The 17,500-nt window shown below is 43.0% G+C and overlaps 3 protein-coding genes across 4 annotated transcripts; all 3 read right to left on the reverse strand.

The window, feature by feature from the left end:
* Positions 1-7,017: 7,017 nt before the first annotated feature.
* LOC109486287 (zinc finger protein 16-like) lies at positions 7,018-9,840 on the reverse strand. The gene has a single exon (XM_019790078.1). The coding sequence runs from the start codon at positions 9,401-9,403 to the stop codon at positions 7,691-7,693; it is 1,713 nt and encodes a 570-aa protein (XP_019645637.1). The 5' UTR covers positions 9,404-9,840; the 3' UTR covers positions 7,018-7,690.
* A 4-nt stretch (positions 9,841-9,844) lies between these two features.
* Positions 9,845-12,717, reverse strand: LOC109486267 (PR domain zinc finger protein 5-like). Its single transcript, XM_019790033.1, has one exon. It carries the CDS (start codon positions 12,313-12,315, stop codon positions 10,036-10,038), a length of 2,280 nt encoding a protein of 759 aa, XP_019645592.1. The 5' UTR covers positions 12,316-12,717; the 3' UTR covers positions 9,845-10,035.
* On the reverse strand, positions 12,704-17,001 carry LOC109486319 (PR domain zinc finger protein 4-like). Of its 2 annotated transcripts, XM_019790137.1 has the most exons (8): positions 16,872-17,001; positions 16,082-16,146; positions 15,556-15,693; positions 15,027-15,142; positions 13,763-13,915; positions 13,173-13,416; positions 12,938-12,998; positions 12,704-12,901 (listed from the first exon to the last, which is right to left on the reverse strand). In XM_019790137.1, the coding sequence occupies exons 2-8, from the start codon at positions 16,101-16,103 to the stop codon at positions 12,721-12,723; spliced, it is 915 nt and encodes a 304-aa protein (XP_019645696.1). In that variant the 5' UTR covers positions 16,104-16,146; positions 16,872-17,001; the 3' UTR covers positions 12,704-12,720. The 2 variants fall into 2 exon arrangements, with proteins under 2 accessions (XP_019645696.1, XP_019645695.1); XM_019790136.1 differs by having other exon boundaries at positions 12,704-12,998.
* Positions 17,002-17,500: the final 499 nt, after the last annotated feature.

A 17,500-nucleotide genomic window follows, 5' to 3' on the forward strand; every position in this document is an offset into this window, starting at 1 on the left:
CCAAAAAAAGTAATTGGCACCCTCACCTGGTTAATTAATTGGATTAAGTTTTCCCGCCAAAAAACTTAGTATATGGAGCACTCTAACCTTGAACTTGTGCCCCCCTCCCCACTCTTCCTGCCCACCTCCCACACTTCTTCCACAACTCAGAGTATGTTAGTTACACTGTTCTCTGGACTTCTTCGCACATGTAGTCACCACACTCTGCTACACAAACACTTGGTTTATTGAGTGCAGTTTTTTTAGTATATGGAGCACTCTAACCTTGAACTTGTGCCCCCTCCCACTCTTCCTGCCCACCTCCCACACTTCTTCCACAACTCAGAGTATGTTAGTTACACTGTTCTCTGGACTTCTTCGCACATGTAGTCACCACACTCTGCTACACAAACACTTGGTTTATTGAGTGCAGTTTTTCCACCACTTAGACTTTAGAATAATCTCCGGCTCTCCTGGTCAGTCAATTGCACTGGTATACTGATGTGTCGAAGCATCAATGTCTCCGGAAAGACATCCCACGGGGAGTACACTTAGTGCATTGACCGACCAGGAGAGCGAGAGATTATTCTAAAGTCTAAGTGGTGGAAAAACTGCACTCAATAAACCAAGTGTTTGTGTAGCAGAGTGTGGTGACTACATGTGCGAAGAAGTCCAGAGAACAGTGTAACTAACATACTCTGAGTTGTGGAAGAAGTGTGGGAGGTGGGCAGGAAGAGTGGGGAGGGGGGCACAAGTTCAAGGTTAGAGTGCTCCATATACTAAGTTTTTTGGCGGGAAAACTTAATCCAATTAATTAACCAGGTGAGAGTGCCCATTACTTTTTTTTGGCGGGAAAATGGACTTAAGAAGAAATGGGTGTGGAATCGATGTGGCCTTCTAAGAAGTTTTTTTGCGGGAGAATTTAAGTGACTGAGAAAAAGTCTAAAGCGACAATTTTGGGGGCAATTTGGCAGTTTTTGCGCGAGAATTTAAGTGTGTAGAAAGGTCTCAAATGACAACTTTAGGGGCAATTTGGCAGTTTTTTTTGCGGGAGAATTTAAGTGTGAAGAAAGGTGTAAAGCGACAAGTTTGGTGGCAATTTGGCAGTTTTTTTTGCGGGACAATTAAAGTGTAAAGAAAGGTCTCGAACGACAACTTTGGCGGCAATTTGGCAGTTTTTTTGCGGGAGAATTGAAGTGTGCAGAAAGGTGTAAAGTGACAAGTTTGGTGGCAATTTGGCAGCTTTTTTTTGCGGGAGAATTAAAGTGTGAAGAAAGGTCTCAAACAACAACTTTGGGGGCAATTTGGCAGTTTTTTTGCGGGAGAATTGAAGTGTGAACAAAGTTCAAAAGCGGAAATTTGGCATTCATACAATAAGAAGAGGTTAACAACATGGAAATTTGAATTGATGCAGCCAGCTGAGAAGTTTTTTGGGGGACAATTTAAGTACAAAAGTCAAAAGGGATAATTTGGCTACAATTGACGATTAGCTCCTCATGAAAAAAGAGAAATGCGAGTGCAAGTGTGTGCATATGGAGTGTTGTCTCGTGTTAATAAAGAAAACATACTCACACCTCCCCATCTTCTTTTACACAGGTTGAGATCTGCTGACTAAAGTCTGGTCCTTCATCCTGCTACAGTCCGGTCTCCGGATCATCCACGTCATCTTTAAGACAGAGAAACAAAAGTCAGTGCATAGATAACAGCTTTTGGCCTTCGAATCAAAGCTCAGAAGAACCAGAACAAAACTAGACCCATTATTTCCATTTTTTTGGGGGGGGAAATGGACTTCAAAAGGAATTAGTGTGGAATTAATGCAGCCTGGCAAGATACTAAATTTTTCGAAAAGAGAATTTAAGTGTAAAGGTCTTGAAAGCGACAATTTAGCTTTCATACGATACAAAGAGGAATTTGTGCGGCCGGCTATTAGAATTTTTTTGCAGGACAACCAAAGCAACAATTTTTGAGCAATTTGGTATTTCCAATGTGGTGAAATAAAGTCTGTTGAGTGAAGAGGGATGGTGTGAATAAAGGTGTGAAGCATTTAAAGGACATATAAATCAACTTCACTTATGGGGCCTTTTAATGCAAAATCCTGCCTGCAAAAGATGATTTATTAGTTTCTACCAGTCCCGGTGTGATATTCGACTCAAATCAGTGGTCGAAATACTTTTTTTCAGTGCTCTGCAACATTGCAGAAGAGTCAAAATTTTGTTCTGCAATTTGAAAATACTTTCTGCAAATACACAAGCCTCCATACTACAACCTTCTCAAACCATTAATGTCTTTTTTACATCATATAGCTTTGTAAATCTGTAGCATAACTGGAATTCTTTGAAGTTTCATCTATCACTCTTTTCATTTCAGACTTTATAGATCCTTCTCCACAGAAAATTTATCATTTACTGGTATCTTCACGGGTCTTTCACCGCTGTCTCCCACTACAAGCTACTACAACTAAAATCATACCTTACCTGTAAATGTACTAGTAATCTCACCCACATATCATCCTTCCACACAACATACATGTACTAATAAAAGACACACCAAAAAAACAGTACTTAACTCTTAAGCGACTCAATATGATTTTGGTGCTACCTGAAACGGTCAGACTACTACCTTTCATCAGTGACACTAAGAGAATTGCAGGTTTACAATGATCATGTTTGGTGCATGGAGGCGGTATAGGAACACCAATAATCACCTGGCTTCTGCTGCTGCCGCCATGAAATGTAGACACCTCCCCATCTTCTTTCACACAGCTCTGTCCATAAAAGTGTGGTTCTTCCTAATCCTAATCCGCTCAGACCAGACTTCAGGTCCGGACCACACGGACAAAAGGCATGCCGACCCTCAGTAGAGTGAACTGGGCAAAAGAGAGAAATGTGAGTGTAAGTGTGTGCACCTGAAGGCATGTGGAGTGTTGTCTCATAAAGAAACCATACTCACACCTCCCCATCTTCTTTCACACAGCTCTCCATAAAAGTGTGGTTCTTCCTTCCACTCAGACCAGGCTTCAGGTCAGCGGCGTCCCTGGAAAGCCGGGCCCAGGTTACGTCATTCAACGTCATTAGTAAAATTGCACTGTATTCCGTAAAATTGCACTGTATACTAGTACTAGTAACTTGCACTGTATTCCGTAAAATTGCACTGTGTACTCTGGCACCTCTGCAGCTTTGTTAGCCCCCCCCTACATTGTAAGTTATTTTTTGGACTGTTAGTGTTACTGAAAAAAAAACTGTTCCAAGAAATTCTGCTTACTGTGTTATGATGAAAGTGTCACGACAGTGTCACAAAATATAATAAGAGAAGATGCGATTAAAGGAATCAGAACAGGGCGACTACTGCTGTTTTGTTGATTTATTTTTATGACGAATAGAAGACTTGTTTCTTGTTAAACTGTGTTCTTTTATTCAATTTGTGTCCTAACATTTGTATTTCTATAGTCAGTATATTCCAAATCGAGGCATCTTGGCAGTGGACGTCATCCATAACAATTACTAGGTGTGGCCATAGGAAATAACCTGACACATGTTCAACCTTTTCTCCTCCCACTGAAGTTATAGAACAATCCCTCAATGTAATGTTATTTGATCCCATCCCATCCCATTATGGGGTTCCCCATGGCCAGCTGTCAGCTGTCTTGAAGCAGAGGTTGGTGGGGGAAGATCATTACCTCTAAACATAAAAGGTCTGCTGCCGTCACGTAGGGACCCCCCCCACACACACACACAAGTCCTGTTTTTTAACTTAGCCTTGGTCTTTACAACTGTAACCTGCCTACCAAAAATCATGAACATCCATTATATTTTACATTTACTCCAGTTATCCTGTTAACAAGCGACAAACACAAATAGGGCCACTGCATTGATGTAGTGACCCCCCCCCCACAAAGCCCACATGGCCTTGGTCTCCACAACGCGTACAACCTGCCTGTCAAAAATTATGAACATGGAACCACACCTTCAAGAGTTATGCCGCTAAATCCACATTCTCCCACAAAAAAACAGACTGATTCGGAATCCATAGTCTTCTTGTAAGACAAATACACATGTACCTCAACATGGCGGAGCAAGGGTGATGACATGTGAATACGTCCTATTCTTCCTTACATAAGGAAAAGGACTCTATAGTGATTTGTTTATTGAATTGTGTACTTGTAAAAACTACACTGTCACATAACAAATACATAACCCACAAAAATGGCTGTCATAGTTGAGTACAATTAAATAATAGAAAGACAAACTCAATAAATAACACATACTATAATTTATAAATGATAAATTATAAAATAATGATAAAATAAGATTGCACAGTTCATCCTCAAAATCAAATCAGTGCAACCACAGTGACTGCTTCATGCAATTATATATCAATAACAGATATGATTTTGCAATGAAGTATAAAATCCAGTAAAATACCAATGTGACAACCCCAACCTGATGATGACAACCCGATTCAAAAGCAATGAAAAACCAGCAACAAAACCGAAATTAAACTACATGTATTTTCACTTGTGCACGGATTTAATTTTGGGTGCTCAGAAGTTAATTTTAGCCTTGGATAGTCTTGTTTACGCGACTTTTTTGGCGGGAACGTTGAGTGGGTTTAATTATGCAGACGTGTGGTACGTTCCAAAAGCTGTTCACTGAGCCAAACTGTGGAAATTTCCAACAAAAAAACGTGTTTTTAACAGTTTTAGCGAACAAATTAGCTCCTAGCTTTTTTCAATGCCACTCAACACGGAAGAAATATATCAGTGTTCCCCCAAACTACGAGTCATGAAAACAACCTATTGAAAAATACTCAAGTACAAAATGTGTGCGACCATGGAGGTAGGAAAAAGATGGTGCGACATATCGTTGCACAAAACGCAAATTTCTACGGAATATAACGGTTAACATAACGAATTATAACGTGGTCTGTTGCTAGAGGTTGGTTGGAAGGACAACCATGTACATCCAAGGAGCTAAATTGCTGTCTTACCTCGCAAGAACAAGTCTTTGCAGCACCACGCCACGCCGCCATGGTACAGTCGCCATTTTCATTTTCCCCGTCTGCAAACCGAGTCCGCCCGCCAGCGCCAGGAAAATACGGATTTTCTCCCTCAAACATCCAAAGAACGGCACATATAGGACATGGAAACGTCCAGACGATATACTGTACACTTTAGACGGATGATTTGGGGGCAAAAACACGAAAATTTACCCCAAAAGTTGGAGACAATTCACACACACCACGCGGCACAAAAGCGTCGTCACACTAGCTTGCTGCCTGCAGCTGGTCGAACGGACCATACCATGTGTGATAATTGCATAGGAGTGCAAACGAGATTAATCATAATTGCTCTTGATAATTAACCGTCACCATTCCGCCACCAATCAAAAGTAATTATTCTCGTCGCCCAATTTTGGACTTGTTTTCTGTGCCAAACCCAATGATCAGGATACCTTCTGCCACAAAAAGTGTTTATATTCCCAAACTTGTGGAAGCCCCCCTCCATTTGTTAATGGGCATTGCGAGTGTGGATCTCTCCTTGGTGCTGAACTCACCATCAGTTCCATGTATTAAGTATTGCAGTTGTGCAAACTGTACTACACGCTTTGTTTGACACAACAGTACACCCATGGAAAAGCGAGGGATTGATGTATTTTAGTACATATATACAGTATATAGTACATTGAACCATGTATATCAACAAGATCTTTATTTCATCCAGTCACATACATTTTCTGAGGATTAAGAAAAAGTAACAGGGTTTACGGAAAAACCAGGGTGCTTGCCAGGCCAGGCTACCACAATATCGGGTATAATTTCTTGCTTAACAAGGTTTATAATGTGAAATGCCAATACCAATGCCATCCAGGCAACAATATAATTCCGCCTTGTATGTCTGTAATGTTGGTATGGAAATAAAGAATTGAAATAAATTTGAAAATGTAGGAATCTTGTTTTTTTTTTTAGTCTGTGTAAAGCAAACTCTGCCATCCACGGCTTTAGTGGCCCCTTCATGGGCGGCTGGATGTTGGGCGGCCTGCAACCGTGAAGTGATTTAATCAGGCTATTGTTTTTTAGCCCACCTTGTTTGTTTTTGCCCTATCGCATTAGATTTGGAGACTGCTGAGGATGTCATCCATAAAATTTTCTTGCTGTGGCCTAATGAGATACGTGGAGATTTTATCATGTAACTAAAAAGGGAATATTTGCAAAGCAAATGTATAATGTTTACCTTCACATAGTCTAGCCAGCGTATATGAACTACTGCAGCTCTAACTTGTTTACACACATAAAAAAAATGCCACCGTCCCAATATCAAGTGCAGCTGCATTAAAGTGGAAGATTGCACTTGCAGATTTGTGCACGAAGGTTTTAACACCTGCTTTAAAACTACCAGCTATTACATAAAGCTCTTTTGTTAAGGCGTTTTACCACAATACTGTTTTCATTCACGGTGCTTTTACATGTTTATATATGACTTATGAGCGCTGTATCTGAATCAAACTAATAAACAGCAATCTTGCACGAGTTTTGCTGGCATCAGGTAACATAAATACGTGTCATACATCAAAGATTAAGATTAGAGATCAAGATTAAAGTCAATGTTGCTAAAAAACGCCAATATGGTACATAAAACAACCTCCGGTATGATACCAGTTTCGAACACTTTTCACAAAAATATAATTTAGGAACAGATTTGGCCATTTCACGACCTGGGAACGCGATGGGCTCTTATGGGGGTTTTACTTCGGGTTCTTTCGGCTCTCGTTCTTGACCTTGAAACTATTTCTGACAACCAAAATACAGGGAAAATGGACTGTTTTATCAATAGACTTTTTAATTTGACGCCTTTCTTCACCAGAAGAACCTGTAAGAGTGATTAAATATTGATTTTTTTTTGTCACTTATCATCAATGTTTCAGTTTTAGAATATTCCACAGTTTCAGAATTCTCTCTCTCTCTCACACACAGACACACACATTAAGATACACTTAACTATCTAAACATTACACAACAGAATAACCTTACTGTCACTTAGTCTGCAATCAGGCATCATTTATTGTAGTATAGTTGAATTATTTCATCCAATCAAGTTCAGAAATACTGGAATGACCTTCGAACATCTGAAAGCTTATGTATACATTTAGATACAGTAAGGTGACAACCATCGTGTGTTGATTCTGATGAACATGAAATTGTTTTCAACAAGAAATGGTATGTGTACACTGTACACAATTGTACAAAGTTCTCATCAATCCAAATAAACATATTTTTGTGTACTGCACTACAAAATATATTTGAAGCTCATCCTAATGTACATATATTGTCTACAGTGTATATAAGGAAAACTCTGATATGTCAAGATGCATAATGTAACAATGGAAGGATACAAAAAGTTACATTTTGTAAGCTGAACCAATCAGGAAGAAATATACTAAAATATGATGCCTTAGGAAGTGTCTTAAAAAGCTGGAAACACAGCTGTCAGCCATGCTAGTGTTGATATTCTGGTAATTTGTGGTGGCACCACAAATTGAGTGTGCCTTTTGTGGGCTGTTTTGCTACTGTCAACCATAAATGTAAGAAATGTAACATAAATCCACAAATATGTTGAAAAATACATTGCAGTCCCACAAAGATTTTTCAGTAAAACACTTTTCTTTTAATACTGAAACAACTTTTGGTGCAAAAAAAAATGTTACATAATGCCCCTTTAAGGCACATATCTAACTGCATCTGCAGAAGGCATTATAATTTCACAGGAAGATGCTTCAGTACTTCCCTGAAACTGTCTGGGCATCCACTGGCCTAAGCTTGTTACAGCACTTGTGGAGGCTTGCCCCTCTGCCAACTGTACTGAGCTAACAATGTTCTGCTCCGTCGAGTTCTGATCATTGATGATGATGACGGTAGTGTGAGCGTCTTTGTTCATGTCTCCATTGTCTGTAACCACCCCATCAATGGCACAAAGTATTTCTTCTTCTTCCTCACAATTCTGGGCCATTGAGCTACCCTCTGCAGACACTGTGAGGTGCTGACTTAGGGTGTGTTCTTGTGTTGAAATTTGGAAATGATCTTTTCGTCCTCTTTTCTTTCCTTGTCTTGCAGACGTTTTCCGGCCAGCATTGCGGCCAAGATTTCCAACAACTGTTTTGTCACCCGAGTTACCTTGTCCGGCCACGCTAGCTGGGTAGTACTTGTCATAAAGGTCTGGATGCACCCGACGCACGTGTCTCCGCAGCGTGTGTTCGTAAGTCAGGACCTGTCCGCAAACCTGGCACATCTTGGTCTTGATGCCGTTGTGGACGGCGTTCTCGTGGAGCTTTAGAACCGACGTGCGAAGGAACTTCTTCCCACAGAACCTACAGGACTTCCCGTGATCCAGGTGCTTGAGTCGCATGTGCGTGCGCAGGCTGTCACTGTGCTGGAAAGTCTTCCCACAGGCTTCACACTGAAACTGTTTACTGTCGTTGTGGCTTTCAAGATGCTTCTTCAGATTGACCTTCTGATTAAAAGCTTTCCCACACAGGTTGCAAGCATGCTTTTTGATATTCAAGTGGATGGAGATATGCTGGTTCAGGGAATTTTTGAGTTTATAGGACTTGCCACAGTACATACATAGATGTGGGTAGTCACCCGTGTGGACGGACATATGAACGACTAGCTCGGCCTTTCTCTTAAAATCCTTGTTGCAAATGTCACACTTAAATTTCCTAACATTCATGTGGACTTCTTCTCTGTGCCGTTGCATCTGAGTCTGTCCGGAAAAGCACTTTCCGCAAATGTCGCATTCCCTGGTCTGAATCTCAACCCTTGCTTCTAGCACGATATCACCCTTGTGAAGCGAAAGATGATTTTCGTAGCTCTTGCGGTAGGTCATCTCTTTCTGACACACAGGACATTGGTAAAGATATTGCTGGTGAACCTTTTTCATGTGTTTGCACAAGATTCTTGAACTACACACTCTCTCTGGCCCTACTGGACTAATAATTGGACAAACACAAATGGGACATGTTATCACCCCATCTTTGTAGATGTGTTTGTCCGTGTGCTGATGCAACTGCCGAGCTGTGAAAAACTCTCCTGGACAGAACCTGCACTTGAACATGTATTCAACTGTTTTATGTTTCTTTAGATGGTAGCTGAGCCCCTTTTCTGGCATCCTAGATCCACATAGCGTACAGGTGACACTAGTTGATTCAACATCATCCTTGGGTGCCTCACACAACTTAGTGAGTAGGTCATGCTCTGTAAAATGTTTCCATAGCTGATACTTGCTGTCCTGTGTGCTATACTCACATTGTGGGCAGCCCAAACACTGTCCTGGACCAGAATGCTGCAGAGCTTGATGCCTTCTCAAGGCAGCCTTACTTGTGAATCGGACCTTGCAAAGATCGCAGCTGAAGAACGTCTTGTCTGTAGACATTTCACATTGCTTTATATGGGTACACAAGTGAGTGACTGATTGACATACGACAGCGCACAGTGGGCATCTGTGCTTCTGTTCTTTGGCAGAACATTCCTCTTCAAGATGACGGGTCAGTTCTACATTGTTGACTGTAGACTTGCACAGAGGACAGGCATATTTGGAGAGTTTGTGGGTTTGCAGATGTTGCAGTAGAGCATCCTTCTGATCGAATGTCTGGGTGCATCCCGGGCAGCTGAAGTCCTGGCTGCCTTTGTCTTCATGAGCTAACACATGTTTGAGGATTGCATTGTCAGGCTGTGGTTTGCTACACACTGTGCACTGGTACACATCCTGACCAGCATGGCCACTCAGATGGTCTGCTAGGCTTTCAGATGTGTCAAAGAAAGAGCTACATACATCACAAACAAATTCACCCCTCTCTGGTTTTGGTTCCTCTTCAGTGTTTTGCGTGTGTTCTGTATTCGTGCCAACGAAGCCTCCATATGCTGCTAAATTGCAGCCCACAAGTTTTGCAGTCTACAAGGCATGCATGATTCCTGGCCATTAGATGCTCCTCTAATCCCTGTACAGAGCTGAAACACTTCTGACAGGACCCACATTGTATGGATGAAGGTGTGTGGCTGGTCAAGTCAGCAATGGATGTGCACGTATGGGCTAACATTGTGTAGCTTCTGAGAATGTGAGAGAAGTTTGGCTTCGTCTGTGAATGGAGAGTTACATGTCTTACAGTAAACCAAGCCTGCTTCCGGTGCAGATCCTTCCCCATGAAATTCTGTCATGTGCTTAGACAAAGCGCTCTCTGCAGACAGTATCAAGTCACAGTGACTACACCATTGCTGCTCCAATGTGGCAAGGACAATGGACTCAGTGTCTTTGAAGGCAGGAGTGTCTTTATGTGATGCACTGCTTTGTTGTCCTTCTGGTTCCTCCTGGATTCTCTTACTGCATCTCACCTCGTGTACCCGTACACTGGCAAGACGATAAAAGGCTTCATGACACCATGGACAGGTCGCTCGGCACTTGCCTTGGCCGCTACGCAAGTGGTTGTCCAGGTGTTGGGGGCCGCGAAACGTCTGACAGCATGTCTCACACTGATGCGTCGCCTGTGTCTGCCCTTTGGTAAATGCAGGCAGCTCGTGTGCTTTGAGTACGTGTCGTTTCAGGAGCCTACGTGTAGAGAATGGAGCATCGCAGACCTCACAGTGTGGCAGGTCATCTGTGACACCTGCCGGCTCGTTGGATGATAATGAATACCCAGAGGGATAATGAAATTCCCTCATATGCGTGGAGAAGTTGTTAGAGTAGACGAATGTTTGATCGCAGTAGGGACACCATCTCTGGCTGGAGGTCATCATGGCATTGCTCTCAGAGCTGTGAGTATTCCTCATGTGTCTCCCAAGCCCACTCGTGTTCTTGAATGTGGCCTCACACAACTTACACTTCTTCACCGAATGGTGCATGTTGTTCTCGTGCGACCGGAACATGGAAAGGCTGTCGAACGTTTGCCCGCACACCTCACACGTCATCTTACACTGCCCATTTCTCTCTGTAAGATGAGCCTGAAGTTGCTGTGGACCCGGAAGGACCTTCGAACAGGTCGGACACTTGTGCGTTTTAGAAGCATTTGGAGGAATTGATGTACCAGTGTCTGTGTACACCCCATGGATGTCTTGTACATGCTTTAGCATGGATTTCGTACTGGTGAAGGGGGCATCACACTGACTGCAAAGCTTAAGATCATTCCCAGCATTGATCCTGTTGGGGTGACCGGCCCCGTGGTACACTTTCATATGCCTATTGAAGCTTTTCTTCTCTGCAAAACTGATATCACAGTACTGGCACCATTCTGGAGAATCTGACTTTGTCTCCTGACCATTTTGATGGACCTTCTTTATATGCCTGCCCAGAGATTGCACATTGACAAAACTCTTCCGGCAAAGGTTACATTTCACCATGGAGTGTTTGTGGGCTTCATGTAAGCGGAGACTGGGGAGACTGCAGAAAGACTTCCCGCATTGTTGGCAGCTCACTGTGCATTCTCCCATTCTTTCTTCCAGGTGAAGTTGCAACTGTGCCGGCCCCGGGAACTTCTGGCAACACCTCTCACATTCGTGGACTGGGGAAATGGTGGAGCTCTTCTGTAGTGCAAAGTCTGGGAAGACCTTGTGCACTTCCTGTAGGTGGGACCGAAGTGTTCTACGGAAGGTGAATGGTGCGTTACAGAGACGACAGTGTTCTAAAACTCCCGTGAATGCTTCACTATCCAAACTATAGGCTCCATGATACTTTGTCATATGTGCCTTTAATGCCACGCTTGACTGATAGGCTAGATCACAGTACTTGCACCATCGCAGAGCAGCATCCAAATCTTCCTGCCTTGGAGCCTTCTTGCCATTAGGAGAGTTCACTGTCTGTTGACTGGTCGGTGGATGGAGTAGCTGCTCGTGTACCCTGGCTGTAGCCAGATTGGTAAAGGTTTCATCACAATCCTGACAATGTAGCTTACATGTACTTCCAGCCTGCTTTAGGTGATCCTGCAGATTTCGCACCAGTGAAAACTCTGTCTGACAGGTATCACACTTGTAAGGCTTCTTGTTTGGGCCGTGCAGGGATAAAATGTGTGCTTTCAGCTTTATCGGAGAGCAGAAGGGAGCACTGCAATGTTGGCAGGCTGAAGTGTCTTTTGCTTTGAACTTTCTTTCTACCCCTGACATCAAGCCATGGGCAACTCTACTGTGTTGCTTGCCATTACATGGAGAGCTGAATGTCGCGTCACAGTACACGCACCACATTTGCTCTGCGTGTTCAAGATTGTACTCTATATCTTTTTTTGCCCTCTTCTTCCTCTTTTTGGCCCCCCCATTCTGTTTCCTTCTCTTTGTTGCGACTGCAGGTTCTTCATCGCTCATGCTTTCCTCGTTGTCGTTCCATTCGCCGCTTTCATCGTCACTCTCCTGCCAAGTGTGAGATCTTGTAGAGTTAGGTTCTGTGCGTTTCAGCTGTCCTGCATGGCAGGTGCTGCCGTGAAATAGCAGCTCACTGTTCTTGGCAAAGCTGTCCTGACAGATTTGGCAGAAATGGCTCTTGACAGTAGACCTCCTGGGTCTCTTCCTTCCCTGCTCTTCCTTATCAGGGTGCTCTTTCTCAATATGTTCTTTTAGGACGTCTTCATCCTCGAACACGTTAGTACATCCTGCACAGAGGATCGGGGTCTTCTCTCTCCTTGGCTTGGCACTGATGTCTTTTGCTTTGGTGACTCTTTTACTGTCAGGCACGATTTTCTTCTTGCAGGTTTTGCTAACCTTTGTTGGCCTCTACCTTTCCCCTTTACTATCCTTGGTTTGTCTTGTGGGTCTTGTTTTGCCCTTTTGTATGATGTTTTCCTGTACGTTCCAACGAGTTACTGTCTTTGATTGTTGGAAATCATCTACCTGTGACTCTGATTGTATTGAGGACATGTTCATGCCATTTGTGATTCCTTCTTGTTCATCTGTCTGATGACCTGTAGATGTTGTGCTGTGTTTGTTAGTCCTGGTTTGCACTGGTGCTGGTACACTGCCCTTACCATGGGTCACCGCCAAGGAGGGGGCACCTATAAAGCAGGGAATAACATACATTGTAGCCTTTGAATTTATTTAGTACAATGATAGTTAACAGGTTTCTGCTATACTGTTCACCTGGGAGAACAAAATAAGTCTATTAAACTTAGCATGTACCTACACATGTACATGCCCCAAATCAACACAGTCTGTCTATGATAACTCACCCTGTGACAGCTGTCCTGCAGATGTCTGCAGCTGCTGTCCCCCAGGTGTCATCAGGTGCTGTCCCCCTGGTGTCTGCAGGTGCTGTCCTCCAGCTGTTGGCAGGTGCTGTCCCCCAGGTGTCGGCAGATGCTGTCCTCCAGCTGTCAGCAGGTGCTCTTCCCCAGGTGTCTGCAGGTGCTGTCCCATCTTCTTAGCATAACTGGGAGCATACCACACCCGCAACTCTCCCCCTACAGGGATGTCCTAAAGATGAAAAAGAGAGAAAGAAAGATCAATTTTCACTTCTGACAATATTATCATCAAGTTGGCCAGGTTATGTAAGCCCTGCATGACATTTAGGCAGCTGAGGAGTGACCATTACTATTGTACTTGGTGGCAGCAAATTCCACTTGGTGATATACTAAATATATGGTAATATCTGAATACAGAACAGGCAGATACAAAGAAATGCATCATCTGGACCCCAATAACTAATCATATAGTACATGTACAGGCAGACCTTGGGAGAGGGAGGGGGTGGTATTTGAACTACCCATAGAGGTGAACAAATTCAGAAGACACCTAAATTATAGTGAATAGCACCTCATACCTTCTGTGTCAGAAAGAAAATGTTTGTTCCTTGTTGATAGGCTAGCAAGTTCTGCTCTGTGTCCCGAGTGGCTGGTCGGACAAACTTCATCCAATTGCAGACTTCCTCGTTTGTGGTATCCAGGTACAGGCAACTCCCATCTGGGCTGAAAACCTGAGGGAAAGACTTGTGTTTCATCACTCTGTAGTTGCAGAACTCAGTATCCCACCTGCATATGCACATTAGTCCATGTAAAATTGGAGCTTTGCATGTATTTCTGATATCTACCTGCATTGGTCCATGTACATACTTGGTATATGCTGGTTAGTGCAGGTAAAATTGGATATGTGCAGGTATTTCTGATGTCTACCTGCACCCATCCTCCCATGGCAGGGGCAGCGGCTCCGAATTCCTTCTCCACCCCTTACCCCTGCCGTATAACATGGCATCTTCTACTCTACGACCCCAGGAATATTAATATTCATGAGCTTGCCTTATTAGGCATGACCCCATTTCTGACTTGGGCGGCGAAGGGACGTCACCCTCCCCGCCGGCGACTCCGCCGCCGCCCGGTGACGAGCCCGTTAACGCGTTGGGGAGGCCGTGCGGGGCAAAGTCACCGAGTTAACACCTTCCCCGTGCTCGGCGGGATCCGCGCGCAGCCTCCAGCACACGCTAGCGCCCCGCCGACGCCCGCAGCGGCCTGCATCGCAAAAGTTCTCTTCCCGAGACGACGCCATGTTTGTTTTTATTTGTCACTGAATAGCCGTCATGATTGGTTCCGATAGCTAGCGCATCTCATAAATATTAATGTAAAGTGCGTTGAAGATTTTCTCTGTGATACGTGATTGGCTGAGAGCGTGTCCCTGGAATCGGGTCGCAGAGTAGAAGATGCCATGTTATACGGCAGGGGTAAGGGGTGGAGAAGGAATTCGGAGCCGCTGCCCCTGCCATGGGAGGATGCCTGCACCTAACCTGCGCTGGTCCATGTACAGGGTATATACAGGCTAGTGCAGGTAAAATTGGAGATGTGCAGGTATTTCTGATGTCTACCTGCACCTAACCTGCGCTGGTCCATGTACTGGGTATATACAGGTTAGTGCAGGTAAAATTGGAGATGTACAGTTACATGTATTTCTGATGTCTACCTGCACTGGTCTATATACTGGGTATATGCAGGTTAGAGCAGGTAAAATTGGAGCTGTGGAGGTATTTCTGATGTCTGAGAAAAATGTTGTTGTATTTGAATGTATGAAATTTAGTATAAAAAAAAATAGAATTTAACCTTCAGTGGAAAAGACTCCTTTCCTTGTGGTGCAGTCTGTAGTCTCTGGGCCTCCAGTGGTCCAAACTTCATTCTTGCACTCAAAGGTACTCCTGCAAACACACCCTCCTGACCATCTATAGGTAGAGGGAAAATTCGTGAGTCATTTTTATGACATAGGGACTAACTTATCATAACTTGTAACAATTAAATGTTCCATTGTTTGCAAGGTAGTCTTGTAATTAGAGTTGCTGACTTATAGTCGGGGTTCAAATCCTTGATAGGCCCCAGTTTTTTTACAGCCCTTTGGAGGGACACTTTACACCTACAATGTATTTTCTCACTTGAGACTCAGGTGATATTGCATACTTAACTTATGTTAAAAAGGACTGTCTTTTCATGATCAGATAGGATGTATTTAGCGGGACTTTCTGTCTTTGACTCTGAAAAGAGCCACACCTAAACTGCATGTTACCCAATTCCCTAAAACCTCTTGTAGAATTATGCTGAGGAGTGACAAGTCCATGTGTGTAGGTGACACCCAACTGACCTGTGGTGTTCTGAATGACCAGTCCTTTTGGCAGGGAGGCCCGAGCTCGAGACTGGACCTCCGAGTCCTGCATGGTCTGGACAGGTCCCAGGTTTGGACACACAATGTCATCTTCATACGTGCCACATAAGTCACACCCTAAACAGTTTTCCACACATGTACAGACAAAGCCATTAATAATGTCCTCAATTAAAAAAAAGGCATCCAAATAGAACCAATGCAACAAAACTGGATTATATATACATGTATATATATATATATATATAGCATCTATGAGGAATCAGATTTTAGTTCTACGATACAATAATTGTGCATGTTTGTAGTTACTACTATAGTACAGGATGAGGATGAGACTTACTACTAGTATTTGCCATGGGTTATACTTAAAAAAATATATCAGAAATTGGTGTCAGTTTCTGATGGTGTCAATCTTAAGTTAGCAATTATAGTGTTTAACAACTAATATCATGTTATATGCATTAAATATTGTAATTAGAGCAAAACCAAGTGGAAAGAAGTGACTCACAGTAGCGGTCCCCTTCAGCCATAGTGCCTGTGCTTGTACAGGTTGGCTTGCACACTACAACTTCACTGTAAAAGAAGTATTTTGTATTTTTATAAGCTAATTTCAACTGATGTAGAACTTCTTCCTTGTAAGAAGTGCCTTTTACCAGGTGTTCCTGGCACATCGCTGCATGATTGTGGTCAGTCTTTCGCATTTTTGTAGGACAGTGAGTTATAAACTTTACTGTATCATTGTTCTGATGTCTATTCTTGCCTCTTTTGGGAGCCTGTACTGGTGGAGTTATTTGCGAGGGTTGGCGGTCTGGTCCTGCTTTTCCATAAACCCTAAATTTCTTATTTCTATGAAAGCACGTAATTATGCAGCAAATTTCTCTCCGCCATAACCAAAAACTCTTCAAGTAGTTGTATTGTTGTCTTTGTTATCTTCCTAACTCGCTGGGTCCCTGAAATAGCTGATAACACGACACGATTTAACAATGGGTCGACTATATTTACCGAAATACATCCAAATACACCGGAACGAATTATGTGCACATAAAGAGGGGAGAAAAACGGAAATGTTTCGACAAGTAAACATCACGGGTTGCCATATTTCGGCATGAAATATTGTGTATAACGTTATGCCCCTGAATATAAGAAACCACAAGTCCTTAACGCCGCTAAACAAACCCCAGAAAAACGTGGCGACAACAACTGAAACCACAGTACATTTTTGGATTCAAGATGGCTGCTAAATAAATTTTGATACGTAAACGTTACAGGCCGATTCTGAAATCCTGAATAACTCTAACCTTCTGTGAATCTATGCAGACAGGAAACAACAGCATCACATCACAAGGAGACGTACTATAAAGCATGCCCGAAGAAATTAGGTCCAAATGTGGTGAGACATTTTGTTCTTGCGGTGGCAAAATCTGGCGACCCAAGCCTCCAAGATCACGCCAACTTCACACTTCCCATGATGCAACGCTAACCGCAAAACGGACGTGGGGTAGAATTTACGACAGTTTTTCTCAACTCACCCAAACCAGCTAGCACTATCAAATATGAATACAAATTAAACCCACTGCTTGCAGTAAAAGTGGAATCATTCGTCTTCCAGTGCAAGGAAATCGTTCAAATTTAGTGCCAAACCTGTAAAAGCTTTCTTTTATCTGCAGGACTAAGAGTGATGGCTATTGCGAATCCACTTGCAAGGCAACGTTTACTAAAGGCAATGTTTTGGACAACATATGTGCATACAAATATCATTGACATAGATTGAAGGAGCATGTTTCAAGTTCGATATACATCTTCTTCCCATACACCAACTACTATCATTTATGGCATGAGGGCGTCAAATCATAACTTATAACAAAATAGAGTTCCACGATTTCATACCTTCGCCAAATGAATTGTTTGACACTCACTCACTCACTCA

Source organism: Branchiostoma belcheri, unplaced genomic scaffold (genome assembly GCF_001625305.1).
Source record: "Branchiostoma belcheri isolate BF01 breed outbred unplaced genomic scaffold, Haploidv18h27 scaffold8, whole genome shotgun sequence".
In the NCBI taxonomy this organism is placed as follows: domain Eukaryota; kingdom Metazoa; phylum Chordata; class Leptocardii; order Amphioxiformes; family Branchiostomatidae; genus Branchiostoma; species Branchiostoma belcheri.

Coding starts and splice junctions, on each gene's coding strand:
- LOC109486287 (XM_019790078.1), bottom strand. CDS start 9,403: ATGTCTACAGACAAGACGTTCTTCAGCTGCGATCTTTGCAAGGTCCGA.
- LOC109486267 (XM_019790033.1), bottom strand. CDS start 12,315: ATGAGCGATGAAGAACCTGCAGTCGCAACAAAGAGAAGGAAACAGAAT.
- LOC109486319 (XM_019790136.1), bottom strand. CDS start 16,103: ATGGCTGAAGGGGACCGCTACT. Junction 15,694..16,081: donor GGCTGAAGGGGACCGCTACT/GTGAGTCACTTC, acceptor AAAACTGTTTAG/GGTGTGACTTATGTGGCACG. Junction 13,916..15,026: donor AGGAGTCTTTTCCACTGAAG/GTTAAATTCTAT, acceptor TCTTTCCCTCAG/GTTTTCAGCCCAGATGGGAG.